This window comes from Littorina saxatilis, linkage group LG2 (assembly GCF_037325665.1).
Source record: "Littorina saxatilis isolate snail1 linkage group LG2, US_GU_Lsax_2.0, whole genome shotgun sequence".
NCBI lineage: Eukaryota > Metazoa > Mollusca > Gastropoda > Littorinimorpha > Littorinidae > Littorina > Littorina saxatilis.
The window spans coordinates 102270991-102287552 of NC_090246.1; the positions used below are offsets into that span (position 1 = coordinate 102270991).

General features: G+C 40.4%; 1 protein-coding gene across 1 annotated transcript in view; it reads left to right on the top strand.

Annotated features, from left to right (window-relative positions):
* Positions 1-291: 291 nt before the first annotated feature.
* Positions 292-16562, top strand: part of LOC138960380 (peroxisome proliferator-activated receptor delta-like) — a 48155-nt gene continuing 31884 nt past the window's right edge. Inside the window, exon 1 of the mRNA XM_070332276.1 lies at positions 292-604. Within this exon, the coding sequence (XP_070188377.1) occupies positions 490-604 (115 nt within the window). The 5' untranslated portion in view covers positions 292-489. The remainder of the gene's footprint in view (positions 605-16562) is intronic.

The window sequence follows — 16562 nt, forward strand, 5'->3', positions numbered from 1 at the left end:
ACCACCACAACTTTTCACCAAAGTTACACCCCCTGTGCGCTGATCCCATGTGATAAGTTTCCGTATCCCATGATAGGATAAGTGCACGCCCATGGGCAAAGCCCTCTACTCGCCGTCCCAAAAGCTTGCGAATGACTGGCTTCGCGAGGTGGAAAATCGCGTAAAACGCTAGAAACCCTAAGAAGGACAAGAAACAGCAACCACGAGGATCATCCGTAAGCAACAAGGAAAAGGAGGGGGAGGGGATTGATGGAGGTGGTGGCGGGGGTGAGAGGGGAGGTGGTGCTAGGAGTAGTGCTGATGGTGATGAAGGTGGGTATATAAAATGATCGAGTTGATATTCCGCTGTGTGACACTAGATGCGGAGAGTGGGATTGACGCACGCGTACACTATAGATGCAGAGAAGAAGATAGTCGCACACTGGATGCAGAGAGTGCAATAGTCGCAACCTGGACGCGCGAGACAAGGTGCAAGAGACTCGAGTTTCAATGCGGGAGTCGCGTGTGGCAGAAAGCGGAGTGGGCCGCTGGATGTTGGGCAGTTCTGCATATCGCTGCACCATGCCCTCTTACGGGTGGACCGCGCTCTTTCCAGATCGGGCAGGTATGGTTGTGTTGTTTTAGTGTGAGTGTGTGTGTGTGTGTGTGTGTGTACGTTCCTATCCATCAAACCGGGTTCACGGCTAGTTAACACTCAGTAAAAACTGGGTTCTTTTGAAAACTGGGTTCCTCAATCAGGGACCCACTTTTTTTAAGCATGACAAAGAGTGAAAATAAAAAAAATAAAAAAAATAAAAACGTCTTTTTTGACGGAAAGAATGTCATAACCATGTTTAAAATGACATTCTTTCCGTAAAAAAAAAAATAAAAAAAAAAAAAACTTTTTTTTTTGACGGAAAGAATGTCATAACCATGTTCAAAATGACATTCTTTCCGTCCCCTATAGGCGACGAAATAGGTCAAATTTTGTGCCTTTTTTAGTGTAAAATTCGTCGATCCCGGAGCGAGTACTGCACCCAGTGCCGTTGTAGTGCAAGTGCACTACAAAGGCACTGCGCCCAGTGCCGTTGTAGTGCAAGTGCACTACAAACGCACTATCCGTTGTGTGATGTGAGGAACCCAGTTTGGCGGAAAGGAACGTATGTGTGTGTGTGTGTGTGTGTGTGTGTGTGTGTGTGAGTGTGTGTGTGTGTGAGTGTGTGTGTGTGTGTAAGTGTGTGTGTGTGTTTGTGTGTGAGTGTGAGTGTGTGTGTGCGTGTGTGTGTGTGTGTGTGTGTGTGTGTGTGTATGTGTGTGTGTGTGTGTGTGTGTGTAAGTGTGTGTTTATTTGTTTGCTTGTTGGTTTTTGATGTGTTTATTTTCTTTTGTCTTATAGTATTTTATTTAAATTTATTTTACTTTGGTTTAGTTTAATTTATTTTTATTTATTTTTTATTTCATTTTATTTTTCATCTTTTTTATTTTGTGTGTGCTGTCCTTTTCGTTCTGTTTTGTTTTACTGTCCAAACAGAATTATATATATATAATTATATACAGGTATTTGAAAATTCGCTTAATAAAAATAATATACTTCTTTTTATATCTTATCAGAATGTTTACCTGATTGTTTATGTAAATAATGTTTCGCCTTTTATTCCCCCCTCTGCTTCTTTACCTCTGTAAACTTGTAGGGGTAGTTATTTTTCGATAATGACCCAGCAACCAAACAAATAACGACCCAGCAACAGCCTGAATCCTCGATAGTGCAATGGGTTGAGAAGTTGTTCTGTTTCGGTACTACTTTTTGCGACTGAAAAGTTCCGAACGCTCTAATGTACGAAGTATACATCTCTGGAGCAAACAATACAAACATACCGCATTTAAATTAACAACTACAGGCCTCGGTTGTTTTCTGAATCTAGATCTGCCGTGCTCAAACCGTTCATCACAAGCAATTTCCCAAGGCAAGTAACTCATACTTTGTCTAGCGACAAGAGTAGTTCCCCTTCTTTTCACTCAGTTTCTTCGACAACAGACTGCAATCCGACGGTCAGTTTTCAACAATATTTCATTTAATAAACAGATCACACGCAACCAAATGCACACATCTCATCAATTTAAACAACATAAAGGGGTTTCATACACTATTTTCCCCAGAAAACTTAACTTCATACAGTTTTTAACGTTGGAACACGGGTGCAAAAGTTCGTCTGCTTGTCCCATTTGACGAAAAAACATTATCCTAAGCGATACCAAAACATATACAGAACACACAATATCTGCCTTTGCCGCCACAGCAGAATAACAGCATATCTGTGTACTTGATTTTAGTCCAAAATAGGAAAACTGACAAGAAGTGTTAACAGAATGGAATGATTTGCACGGAACTATACACTGAACCGCGCATTAATCGATCGCCTGCGCAGGTTGACTGGTTGAGTGAATAGGATTCGATCAAACTTTCGCAAAAAAACTCCTCTTTTCTTTGAATAACTGAAGAAAGGAGGAATAAAGAGGTTACACACCTCGTCTCAGTGATTATAAAAAATAATGGTCTCAGTTCGCGGTCATGAAAAAGCTCGCTAAAGCTCGCATTTTTCATGATCCGCTAACTTCGACCATTATTTTTAATAATCACTGAGACTCGGCGTGTAATCTCTACTTATCCCTCCCTCTCAGTTTTGTGATGGTGAAGATACTATTAATAATGCTACGATATTTACCGCGCAAATGTTCATTTTACAGAAGAATTTATTTTGTTTGGGTGTATGAACAATGTTAAGGTAGATGTGGTTTTGGATTTTATCATTTTGTTTGCAAAGTTTTATATTTATAAGAGTAAGTTACAAGAGACAAGGCCACTGTTAGAAATATTTTTAAGAAATTTGAAATACAGATTTGAAATAGAAAAATATTCCAGTTTCAATTCTGGTAACATTACCAAATTTGTAGAATTATGGTCCCCATATGAAGAGTTGGTTAGGTAGTACGCTAGGTTGTGCAGAGATGTGATGATTTGCGTATATATATATATATGTGTTTTTGCTTTGATTTTTGTTTGTTTGTTTTTTGTTCTTTGTTTTTTTGTTTGACGGTATTATTAACTGACTGTATTAGTATTAAGCAGGTAATACGTCCGTAATTGTCAAGTACTTTAATCTGCATGTTATGTTAAGCTCTGGCCTTACTTGTATGCGAACGGATGTTATATGTCCGTCTGTCTGTTATGTCCTAATGTTGTATATATATATATATAGGGACTGGGTGGCCGAGTGGTAACGCACTTGCTCTCGGAAGCGAGAGGTTGCGTGTTCAGGCCTGGGTCAGGCCGCAATTTTCTCCCCCCTTTCCTAACCTAGGTGGTGGGTTCAAGTGCTAGTCTTTCGGATGAGACGAAAAACCGAGGTCCCTTCGTGTACACTACATTGGGGTGTGCACGTTAAAGATCCCACGATTGACAAAAGGGTCTTTCCTGGCAAAATTGTATAGGCATAGATAAAAATGTCCATCAAATACCCGTGGGACTTGGAATAAAGTTAAAAAAATTCCATCTCACACGGCATTAAGTCTCAGGAAACATGAATACACGCATGCAGGAAAAAAAAAAATATGGGTAGCGCCGTATGTATGGCAGCTCGCTTTCCCCGGGGAGAAAGCAGCCCGAATTTCCATGAGGGTAACCTCACTGGACTGTAAATCTTATCCTATCCTATCCTATCCTATATGTCTTGTATACTTGCCATTTACATATTTACGTTTTCTTTGGATACACACTTTAACTACATACGTGCCGACGAAATGTTGATCATTGCTTCAATACTTTGAAGCTGTTGCTTGAATAATAACCAGGTAAAATGAGTATTTCGGTGTTTAGTCAAATGTTAAAGTTTCTACCACAGACATACACACGCACACACGCACAGACAGACAAAGTTACGATCGCATAGGCTACACTTACGTGAGCCAAAAAAGGTACCTACCTGAACGTTAAAACAATTATAGGGTCACCTAGAATCCGTCCTGATTGGTCAAAAAGCCATATGGGGCACTGAATTGGTAATAAATATATATAAATGTTATATATATGTAATGTATAATGTTATGTATGTCTAAAAGGGACAGGTTGGAAGATTAGGCATCGCCTAAAACCTTTATCCCTTTGTAATAAAGTTTTGAATCTGAATCTGAATATCTCTCTCTCTCTCTCTCTCTCTCTCTCTCTCTCTCTCTCTCTCTCTCTCTCTCTCTCTCTCTCTCTCAGTCTCTCTCAGTCTCTCTCTCTCTCTCTCTCTCTCTTTAACTTTAACTTTAACTTTAACTTTTTTTAAAATTTTTTAATTATATAATTGTGTGTCTATGCGTCCCAAGGACAGATTGTAAGAAAAAGCGTAGCCTTAAATCTTAATCCTTGTTAAATAAAGTTCAATTCAATCCTCTCTCTCTCTCTCTCTCTCTCTCTCTCTCTCTCTCTCTCTCTCTCTCTCTCTCTCCCTCTCTCTCTCTCTCTCTCTTTCTCTCTCTCTCTCTCTCTCTCTCTCTGTCTCTCTCTCTCTCTCTCTCTCTCTCTCTCTCTCTCTCTCTCTCTCTCTCTCTCTCTCTCTCTCTCTCTCTCTTGTCCGTTTTGCCTGTGTGTCGTATTTGTGCGTGTGCATGTCTGCCTGTCTGCCCATCTGTCGTTCTCTCTGTCTCTATCTATCTCTGTCTGTCTCTTGAAAAATACATCTCTCTCTACGTCTGATTATAAAAGATTGAAGATTCTTCCTATCAAATTAATATTTACCCATAACAAAGGTGCGATGATGCATAGAATTATGTCAGGGAATGCACTCATTGCCTCAAATTTCAAACTGAATAATTCAAGAAAACTAAACAAATTAATTACCCCAACCCCTAGGATTGACCTGTACCAGTCAAGTCTCTCTTATTCTGGCGCCCTATTGTGGAATTCCATTCCTGATATAATTAAAATGCAAGTCAGTGAAACATCATTCAAGGAACTCTATGATTGTATTGAAACATGATCATACATAATTCAATGAGGACTCTTTTTTTTAAATCAGTAAATAATTATTTAATATAATATTCCATCATTGCTTGATATTCATAATGCATATTGGAATGTCTTTTTAATTGTTGGACATGTTGATTATGTAAATTGTATTGTAGTTAACTTAACTTCTATTTCTTCTTGCTATCAATCGAGTTACCCTCCATGGGCGAGGGCTGGATGAAAAAAAAGCATGTTTACATTGCTTATTCTGTTACCCTCGAAAAATAAAGTTTAATCAATCAATCAAATCTCTCTCTCTCTCTCTCTCTCTCTCTCTCTCTCTCTCTCTCTCTCTCTCTCTCTCTCTCTCTCTCTCTCTCTCTCTCTCTCTCTCTCTCTCTCTCTCTCTCTCTCTCTCTCTCTCTCTCTCTATTTCTCTCTCCTCTCTCTTTGTCAGTTTTGCGTGTGTGTCGTATTTGTGCATGTGCGTTGCTGCCTGTCTGCCCATCTGTCTTTCTCTCTGTGTCTCTCTGTCCTGTCTGTTTCTGTGCCCGTGTTTCTGTCTTATGTGTTGTGTCTATGTCGTGTCTGTTTCTGTTTCTGTGCCCATATCTCTGTCTTGTGTCTATGTCGTGTCTGTTTCTGTTTCTGTGCCCATATCTCTGTCTTGTGTCTTGTGTCTATGTCGTGTCTGTTTTTGTTTCTGTGCCCGTGTTCCTGTGCCCGTGTTTCTGTCTTATGTGTTGTGTCTATGTCGTGTCTGTTTTTGTTTCTGTGCCCGTGTTCCTGTGCCCGTGTTTCTGTCTTATGTCTTGTGTCTATGTCGTGTCTGTTTTTGTTTCTGTGCCCGTGTTCCTGTGCCCGTGTTTCTGTCTTATGTGTTGTGTCTATGTCGTGTCTGTTTTTGTTTCTGTGCCCGTGTTCCTGTGCCCGTGTTTCTGTCTTATGTGTTGTGTCTATGTCGTGTCTGTTTTTGTTTCTGTGCCCGTGTTTCTGTCTTATGTGTTGTGTCTATGTCGTGTCTGTTTTTGTTTCTGTGCCCGTGTTTCTGTCTTATGTGTTGTGTCTATGTCGTGTCTGTTTTTGTTTCTGTGCCCGTGTTTCTGTCTTATGTGTTGTGTCTATGTCGTGTCTGTTTCTGTTTCTGTGCCCATATCTCTGTCTTGTGTCTATGTCTGTTCCATCTTGAGGAGTGTCTCCGTGCATAGGGCCAGGAATAAACCGACTTTCAATTTACGCAATATACTCATCAAAACGTTATAAACTTTGTCAGTGATGTAATGCTACATCGGTGAATAATGTTTGTGAGTTCAAGAAATGTAATTCAAGCTTTAAATTTGCATCAGGTTTGATGAATAAGATGTAAAAAAAAAAAAAAAAGGGTTTCTCTACCTTTTTTTCTTCCGTGATCAGATTTGCTTGCTTGTTGAATTTATCTGAACAATATAGTTATCATTTTCACGAGTTTTCATTCACAAGCACCTGGGAAATAAATCTCATGTTCCCCAGGCAATAAATCCCCGGTTACCATAGTTGCAGGTAACATGGATAATCAAAAGCAAACCCAATAGAAACGCTCGGGGATTCTTTGGCTCTTTTCATTGGTGTTTCCCCAGACCTAAACTTAAATAACTTAAATAATAATGATAATAACAATAATTGTCAGTAAGTACTGGTGTCACATGACTGATGTGAACCAGTTGATTGGCTAATGGCGATGCCCTAAAACTGTTAGCGCACTCTTGGAGTGCGCTAACTTTTCCACAGAGCGTATTCTTCCGCCCTTTGCCTAAGCGAGACTGTGCTCTCATCCTCAGAATTAATTAATGACATGTAGCTTATATTCTCCACAATACCAAATGACCATAAATTCCCTGCTTCTCAATTAAAGCAGAAGTGGGTTTTTTTTCTGACAGATTGCATGTGCCTGTGCCAGTGCCAGTGATCTAAAAATAGAAGCCGCTGTGTTTCATGTAATTTTCGCCGACTTGCATAGATTCTTCTCATATGCCGTGTTAGTGGCATGTAGCTTATCATCCACATTACCAAATGATGAGTTAGTATACAATTCCCAGCGGCTAACAGAAAACACAAGTGTTATTACGATAACGTACCAGCTAGACCAGTTTGGAAGACTGACTCGATCGACTCTGTAGCAGACTACACAGAAATACGACTACATCAGTTCAGTAAATGAATGGTTTCCGAATTATTATTTCAAGGCAAGAACAATCGTAATCGAAAACGTGTAAGGTTCAGAACGTTCTTACCATATATAAGATTTATTACCAGCCTGCGTCATGCGTGCAGACTCAGTGCAGACTGCAGTGGTTCGATTGCCCAGGTAGCCTAGCAGTAGCAGACGACATTAACCCCGCTCAGCAAATTAACTTGTTGGGCAAATGTGAACGAAAAAACGATGGGGATATAATACGTGTAGGGTTCAGAGCATTCTTACCGTTCATATTTAGTACCAGACTCCCCGATGAGTGAAGATACCACACGAGAAACATGCCACATTTATTTTGAAAATGTACTTTCCGTCGACCGTGGCAAGGGGCAAAACTCTGCACAGTCAATCTGTCGAAGCTCGATGAAGGTTTCGAATCGCAAATAACTATGAGCACAGTCCTTTCTCCGAGTTTAAATGAGGTCTCTATGAAAGATCATCACTTTTTAGCTTAACGCTACACTGGAATTTACCAACAGAAATTAAAACAAGAGTTTGCGTGTGACGAAAGCACGACACACTTGAGACAGCCCACACAAAAGTAGATCCAGTGACACAAACCTGACCACACAGTTACACCTATCCAAATGCGCGTTGCAAAATGTGCGTTTTGAATCTTCTTTTTTCTCTGGCGGTACTGACAATATCGTTATTGAAACAATCCCAGTGCACTAAGGGATTTATAGAGCAAATCTCGAAAATAATTATTGAACTCAGCGCTATGCGCTTCGTTCAATAATGAATTTTCTCGATTTGCTCTATAAATCCCTTAGTGCACTGGGATGTCTCAATAACTTAAATAATAATAATAATAACACGAGAATTTATAACGCGCACATATCTCACCACAAGGCGACTCAAGGCGCACTCATTCACATTCTTTCGCATTAACAACATTCTTTCGAATACAGACATTCTGGTATGCGTTTAAGAACTAACCCATTGTGCTGACATTATGTTTCATTATTAATGTGCACGTGCGTGTATTGTCCGTAAGCCAATAATTCAAATTAGGTCTTCATACTGGCTTAAAGGAAACGATGAAACTTGTACGCTTACCAAGGCCTCAAAACGCTTGTGTCTATCGTGCAAATGCAAACGAGCCCCGTGGTTAAAATGAGAAACAACACCGACGTAACAAACGAGCCCCGTGGTTAAAATGAGAAACAACACCGACGTGACAAACGAGCCCCGTGGTTAAAATGAGAAACAACACCGACGTGACAAACGAGCCCCGTGGTTAAAATGAGAAACAACACCGACGTGACAAACGAGCCCCGTGGTTAAAATGAGAAACAACACCGACGTAACAAACGAGCTCCGTGGTTAAAATGAGAAACAACACCGACGTGACAAACGAGCCCCGTGGTTAAAATGAGAAACAACACCGACGTAACAAACGAGCCCCGTGGTTAAAATGAGAAACAACACCGACGTGACAAACGAGCCACGTGGTTAAAATGAGAAACAACACCGACGTGACAAACGAGCCACGTGGTTAAAATGAGAAACAACACCGACGTGACAAACGAGCCCCGTGGTTAAAATGAGAAACAACACCGACGTGACAAACGAGCCACGTGGTTAAAATGAGAAACAACACCGACGTAACAAACGAGCCCCGTGGTTAAAATGAGAAACAACACCGACGTAACAAACGAGCCCCGTGGTTAAAATGAGAAACAACACCGACGTAACAAACGAGCCCCGTGGTTAAAATGAGAAACAACACCGACGTAACAAACGAGCCCCGTGGTTAAAATGAGAAACAACACCGACGTGACAAACGAGCCCCGTGGTTAAAATGAGAAACAACACCGACGTAACAAACGAGCCCCGTGGTTAAAATGAGAAACAACACCGACGTAACAAACGAGCCACGTGGTTAAAATGAGAAACAACACCGACGTGACAAACGAGCCCCGTGGTTAAAATGAGAAACAACACCGACGTGACAAACGAGCCACGTGGTTAAAATGAGAAACAACACCGACGTGACAAACGAGCCACGTGGTTAAAATGAGAAACAACACCGACGTGACAAACGAGCCACGTGGTTAAAATGAGAAACAACACCGACGTGACAAACGAGCCCCGTGGTTAAAATGAGAAACAACACCGACGTAACAAACGAGCCACGTGGTTAAAATGAGAAACAACACCGACGTAACAAACTAAGACCATCTTGACCAACTCATCCAAAATGAAACTCGCACGTCAAAAGCGAAATAAAGTTCTAGAAGGCATGCAAATAATGGCGTCAAGTAAAAAATCCGTCGCTTCTCCTGCAGTCCAGAGGAACCGACAAATAATGTCAAGAACAAAGTTTGTCTCGGTGACTTCGTCATAACAAAAACGGAAGAAAAAAACATAGTGAGGTGACTGCCAGCCTGTGCATGTGTAGGTATCGTATATCATTAAAGATACCTACCTGCCCGGGCTGCTTTCTGTTCACAGCGGGAAGTTCTTGATGATATCATTGTAACTAACACCTGTGACATTCTGTGAAATAACACCTGTGACATTCTGTGAAATAACACCTGTGACATTCTGTGAAATAACACCTGTGACATTGTGTGAAATAACACCTGTGACATTGTGTGAAATTGTGTCAGCAGAAAACCCTTACCCTGCGCAGGAAGCACCCGCGTTGTTCAATTTTGGTATGTGTACAAATGGAAGGATGCATTGTGGGACGTAAGATCCTACACAGAAATGTAGCGGCTTATTCGAGGGTTTACATAGAACGAAAGGTAGTCTCTACCACCACGGACCTCGCTTGCCTTTACCGGAATGCGTACACACGCTTGGTGGCCTTCAAAAGTGCAAGAGTGTCCTTGTTTCTTTTATGACAGTATGAAGTCCTTATTTCAATTTACAGCAACATGGATAAAACACGTGCACCGCAAAGTTAGACATAATGTCAACACACAGTCTTGGTTTGAATGCGCATGCAAGACAGTCTATATAACCATGACTTGTTACCTTGGAGAAAAAAGGGGAAAAATTAACGTGTTCGTGCTTAAAACCAAACGGAGTATACTTTCTCTACAAGCATTAACGTTATGGACTACAAAAAGCATATTGAATTACTAACTTTTGGGGAGGAATACCTGTCATACGTATATCACAAAGTATATAGAATTACTAACTCTTGGGGAGGAATACCTGTCATACGTATATCATAAAGTCTGTAGATTTACGGTTATATTTTTGAGAGATTTTTTTTTCAAACCGACAACTTTCTGGACCTTTTAGTTGCAAATGTTGACATCTGCTGCATTAGGGACACGTTTACACGCAACCCACATTATCTGAATTATTATATTACCAGCAAGCAATCAAACAAACACCCAAACAAACAAACTACAAGAAGAAAAAATATCTCCCTGTTGTTGTTTTCAGTTGATACAATTAAAAGACATATTCATCCAAATCAGGTAAGCGTTTTCTTTGAACTGGTCAGTGGTGTACAACTGAGATTGTACCAAATAGCACGAGTTACGGATTCTTTTTCCCACATTCGGATTCCGATATTGTCAATATGCTCATACTTGTATTACAATTATATTACAAATGCATATATATATATCAACTAGATAAAGGTTTCTTGTAGGACAACAGAACTTTTTCTTCTTTCCAATGAAAATAAAAATCTGCAGACACTGAGTTTTACACACACAAAAACCCACACGTTGCAGGCTGTCCCCAAACTAAGTCAGTGAATAACTACAAGAACCGCTGCATACAAATCCTCGCTAGCAAGATGTGTTCTGGCTGATCGATATTTGAGGCAGCGTCGGATAGGAAGGTTGTGACCCAGTCTGACAGCTGGTGCGGCCTTGACCTAATTTTTTTGCCCATAAATCTCCGGGGAAAAGACCGAGGTCACATCCGTCCATTTCCTGGCAAGTGGATTGCTGTGTACAACGAACGGCATGGTAATTTCATTCTCCATTGTACGTTTCTAATAGCGGGTATTTCTATCCAAGGATGACTATGATGTTAGACTATCTCTATACTTCCTCTTGGGAGAATTAGGTTTGGACATGTATGTCATATTTGAAAGGTCATGGTCTTTCTTTTTGACGCCAAATTTTTTATGATTAGACCTACGCATTAAAAAAAAAATTGTAGGTCAGAAAACAAAAGTTCAACGATAATTCAAAACACATCATCGGTGAAAAAGATTAATTAAAATAAATCTCACGGGACAAAAATCTGAAATTGTACTGGACGACCAAAAATTAGAACATTTTGTTACTTTTCATTTATTTTTTTTTGCGAGGGATGTGTGTGTGTGTGTGGGGGGGGGGGGGCTATTGTATTACACCTTACACATGAAATCTTGCCTTTTTGGTACATTTCAAGACACCGGCTATTGTTGCATGAATACCATTTCTGTTAAAGATAGTATTTGTAACGTTAATATTAAAATGATGTCAAAGAGCACGAAGACCGATAGATGATTCCTACGATGCCTGTTCACCTTGAGCTACAAATATATATGAATGATTCAGGGTCAGATCAAACATGATCATACATCCGTGAGACAAAATGACACTAGTCTAGTTCGAGAAGCAATCTCTCTCTCTCTCTCTCTCTCTCTCTCTCTCTCTCTCTCTCTCTCTCTCTCTTTCTCTCTTTCTCTCTCCTCTCTCTCGCTCTCTTTCTCTCTCTCTCTCTCTCTCTCTCTCTCAATATACTGCCCTAAACTGTAAAATATCTACTGAGGAGACTGTGAAATGCGGGGTGCCTCAAGGGTCAGTGCTTGGGCCGATCTTGTTCTGTCTGTATATCAATGATCTGCCACTGCACATTTCTGACAGTAATGTAAGAAGTGATTTTTTTGCTGACGATTCTTCTCTTCACTCAAGTGGAAAGTCTGTTACAGTAATAGAGTCCTCCCTTCAAACAGCTTTAAACGATGTAAATAACTGGTGTAGTGCTAATGCTATGCTTGTCCATCCAATAAAAACTAAAAGTATGGTAATTGCAACCAGACAAAAACATCAGATTTCTCCACTCAAACTAAATCTTACTATTGGTACGCAATCAATTGAACAAGTTCAACAGCATCGCGTTTTAGGGGTAATTCTTGATTGTGAATTCAAGTGGCAGGCACAAATACAGCATATTTGCAAGAAAGTAGCCAAGAACGTTTTCCTCCTATCCAAGTTAAAGCTATATACCGACAGAAGGACTCTGGAAATGTTCCACCATGCTCATGTAATGCCTCACATTAATTATGTTTCGACGCTCTGGGATGGCAGCAGTGATGTCCACTTGAAAAAGTTAGACTCTCTCTATCGTCGCTCGGCCAAACTCATCGTAAAGGATAATGCCTCAACAGATATGAAATTAAAAATGCTTAACTTTCTTCCACTGGAAAAGCATCTCAAGTTAAACAAAGCCATTTTCATGCATAAATTGTATCACGGTAAAGTGCCGATTTACATTACATCATTATTTAATAAAGCTACCCACAGATATGGGTCGGTCAACTTGATCCCACCAATTCCACGAATTGACCTGTATAAGACCAGTCTTGCTTTTTCGGGTACTTCAGTTTGGAATTCACTTCCATCATCCTTTAAGCACCTAAAGTCATTAAAAAGTTTTAAAAAATGTGTAAAAAACCACTTAATGTCTGAGTAGTTTAACGCCTTTTGACTTACCAAACTTAGTATTACGTCAAAAATATGCTGTGCATTGTATATTCTGAACATATTTTTGTTACTCGATTGCTACATGTTCGATTGCCACCAGCTTGTATATATAATTACCTGCATAGTATGCATTTGATTTTATGAATAACCACATATGTATGATCTTCATGCCTCATCTTTATCATCATCATCATCATTATCATCATCATTATCGTCATCATCATCATCATCGTCATCTTTATTATCACGTTTTCCGACCTCCTATTGTTGGTTAACTTTTTAACTTTTTAATTTTTAATTTTTATTTATTTATTTTTTTTTAATTTTTTTTTTTTTTTTTTTTAATTTTTTTTAATTTTTTTTTATTATATAATTGTGTGTCTATGCGTCCCAAGGACAGATTGTAAGAAAAGGCGTAGCCTTAAATCTAAATCCTTGTAAAATAAAGTTCAATTCAATTCAATTCAATTCTCTCTCTCTCTCTCTCTCTCTCTCTCTCTCTCTCTCTCTCTCTCTCTCTCCCCCTCTCTCTCTCTCTCTCTCTGATTGTCCTCTGTGTGTGTGTGTGTGTGTGTGTGTGTGTGTGTGTGTGTGTGTGTGTGTGTGTGTGTGTGTGTGTGTGTGTGTGTGTGTGTGAGTTTTCCGTACCATTGTTGCTATAGTTCTCGTTGTCTTCGTTCTTTTTTTCATTGGCTTAGATATCATGCAATTACAATATCGTCCGCCACATTACTCGTTTGTCTCTAAGAGCACATTTATAAGTTTATCTTGTTGTACTCCTTTATTATAACATTCAATTACGGCTTTGTATTTATGCAACTGAATAAAAAAAAAACTGTTTAGAAGCAATGCACGTTGAACAGAATGGCTAAGTTAGTGCTATTTCATATGTTACGTAGATTTCCATTGGTCAATTGGGCGAAACTGAGCTCATTACAAAAGTGATAGCGACGACATTTCCGTCGATATCAGTTTTGATATCGACGACCTCTTTATTTATTGCTTCCCCGCTTCAAAAACAAAGACACCTAAATTAAAAAAAATTAAAAAAAATGAAAATGTAAATTATCCCAGAATTTAGTTGAGCAAGTGACTAATTACTTTTGAAAGAAAAGACATTTGGAAATACTGGAAAGTACAGGAAAAGAGTGAACGAAAAGAAATAATAATCAGAGGGAGGGAAATGAAACAGCCAAAACTGAGACAAATACTTTTGTAATTTCTTTACAGTGAATACAAAATGTCCAGAGAAATAGCAACATATCTAACATTGACGGACTGTGTGATGATATCTTCTGCTGTTGGTCTGTTTCGACTGTGATATCAAAATCTCGACCTGTCTTCTTGAGCGCCATATAAAAGTTGCCTCGAATGTTTTTTAAATAATTAAAAACGTCTTCCTTCTGCCCCTCGGCCAGACTACAGCCGATAATCAGACAATACACATTTCATTTCATGTTATTATATTATTTGGTTGTGTTATATTACATTATTGTGTTGTGTTGTAACAAGTTGTATTATATTAATGTTTGAAAAGAGTAAGTAGAAGGACAAGACATAATAGAGGGAAGAAGGGGCTGGCTGAGGAGGGAGTGGGTAAGCTTGAAGTGGGTGAGAGAGAGAGAGAGAGAGAGAGAGAGAGAGAGAGAGAGAGAAAAGAGACAGACAGACAGACAGACAGACAGACAGACAGACAGACAGACAGACAGACAGACAGACAGACAGGTATGGAGACAGAGACACACACAAAAGAGAAAATACAGACAGACAAACAAACTAGACATAGAGGGAGGCGAGGAAGAAAAGGAGTTTCTAATGAAAGTTGTCGGAACTGCGAGTTGGGGTTAGTTAGCAAACCTCCTCCGTGGTGAGAAGGGAGGAAGCGGCGTGTGAGTGAGTGACGGCGTGAAAATCGATCAATGTTGGTGCTGTGACCCGTCGTATCGATCCCGCCCTCCTCGTGATGGTTCTCCCCGGTGATTGACCCATCCACAATCCGGCCACACGCACGCGCGCCCGGCACTGGGTCACTTCAAGGCCGCCACAGTATGGGGAAGGGAAGGGGGCTTTCTTTTAAAGGCCGGAACAGGTGGGGGAGTGTTTTTGAACAGTCATTATTATACACAGCGAGTAACCTAATTTTACTAGTGGTAGTAGCATGAGGGCATATGAGGGCAGCGATTTGACCTTCGTGGCTCCAGCTCAGAATGAGTCCATTCACACTTTGGTGTACGCTTTATTGTAACGATCGTCAGAGAGAGAGATTGAGAGAGGGAGAGATATTGGGAGAGAGAGAGAGAGAGAGAGAGAGAGAGAGAGAGAGAGAGAGAGAGAGAGAGAGACTGATTGGGAGAAAGTGAGAGAGAGATTGGGAGAAAGTGAGAGAGAGATTGGGAGACAGAGAGAGAGAGACACATACACACACACACACACACACACACACACACACACACACACACACACACACACACACACACACTCAAACACACACACACAAGCACACATACAAACACAACTTTTGAACACACACGCACACACAGACACACACACACTCACACACATACACACACACACACACTCACACACATACATACACACTCTCACACACACACACATACACACACACACACACAGACACACACACAGACACACACACACACACACACACACACACACACACACAGGGAGTAAACGAATACGACTGTAGGTAGAAAAAAAAACTGAATTCACTTAACATCATTAAACGTTGTGTCCATGGCATATTAGATTGTTTTAATTTGTTTGAATATAACGCCATCTTGCACCGTTAAATAGCATCCAGTGTTTTTTTCAAACAAACCACTCCGGTGGGGAAATCAATAACTTCATCACACTAGAATACATCATGCATTTACAATATCGCCCACTATGCAACTGAATAAAAACTGTTTAAACACTAGGATACAACAGATTTCACTTCACTCACTATACCGCGCCACTAAAACGCGAAAGAGGCAGAGTTTCACGAGAAGCAAAAATTCGTGTGGGTGGAGGAAAAAATCACCAGGCGAGTTGGCTTGTCAGTCTAGCGCGTGCGTGACGTCATCTGCCCCGACCTTGTGCGCGAGTGGCGCAGGGGCAATTTAGAGCTGCGCGCGCAGCCGGAGCGAATGTATGTCAGTGTGTCAGTGTTTCACTGGGTCAGAGATGAGATAAGAAGTGCAACAGTGCACACAGCCACACAACAGCGCGGAATCAGCGAGCGCGTCGTCTGCTGCTCACACAGGCCCGATAGGAAAGACTAAAGCCAGGGGGAGAAGAAAAAAGCCAGCAACTGTTCACATCGTCTCATACCCTTGACACGTTCAGTGGAGTTGGTTGTGGAGGGCTTTCTCTCAGGAAAGAACTTCTTGTTTCAACTTAGAAATAGTACAAGTGTTCGGATTGGTAGTCGCCGGCGTTAGAAATACTTAACAATCCTGCGGTTTTCAAGTTATTCTACTGTTTCTTCCGCCTGTGCCGCTGACAGAAAAATCGTCTTTTTGTCTTCGGATTCGGTATTGCCGGCATCTTTCATCGTGCTTCGTGATTATCCGACGTACATTGTGTTCCTCTTCATCAGAAGTATTATCCTTTGTAGATAGGGGAATCTTCTGCTACAAATCGTGAAACTACTTCATTGAGTGTTGGTTTTTCTCGCTGAGGATCATTGGAA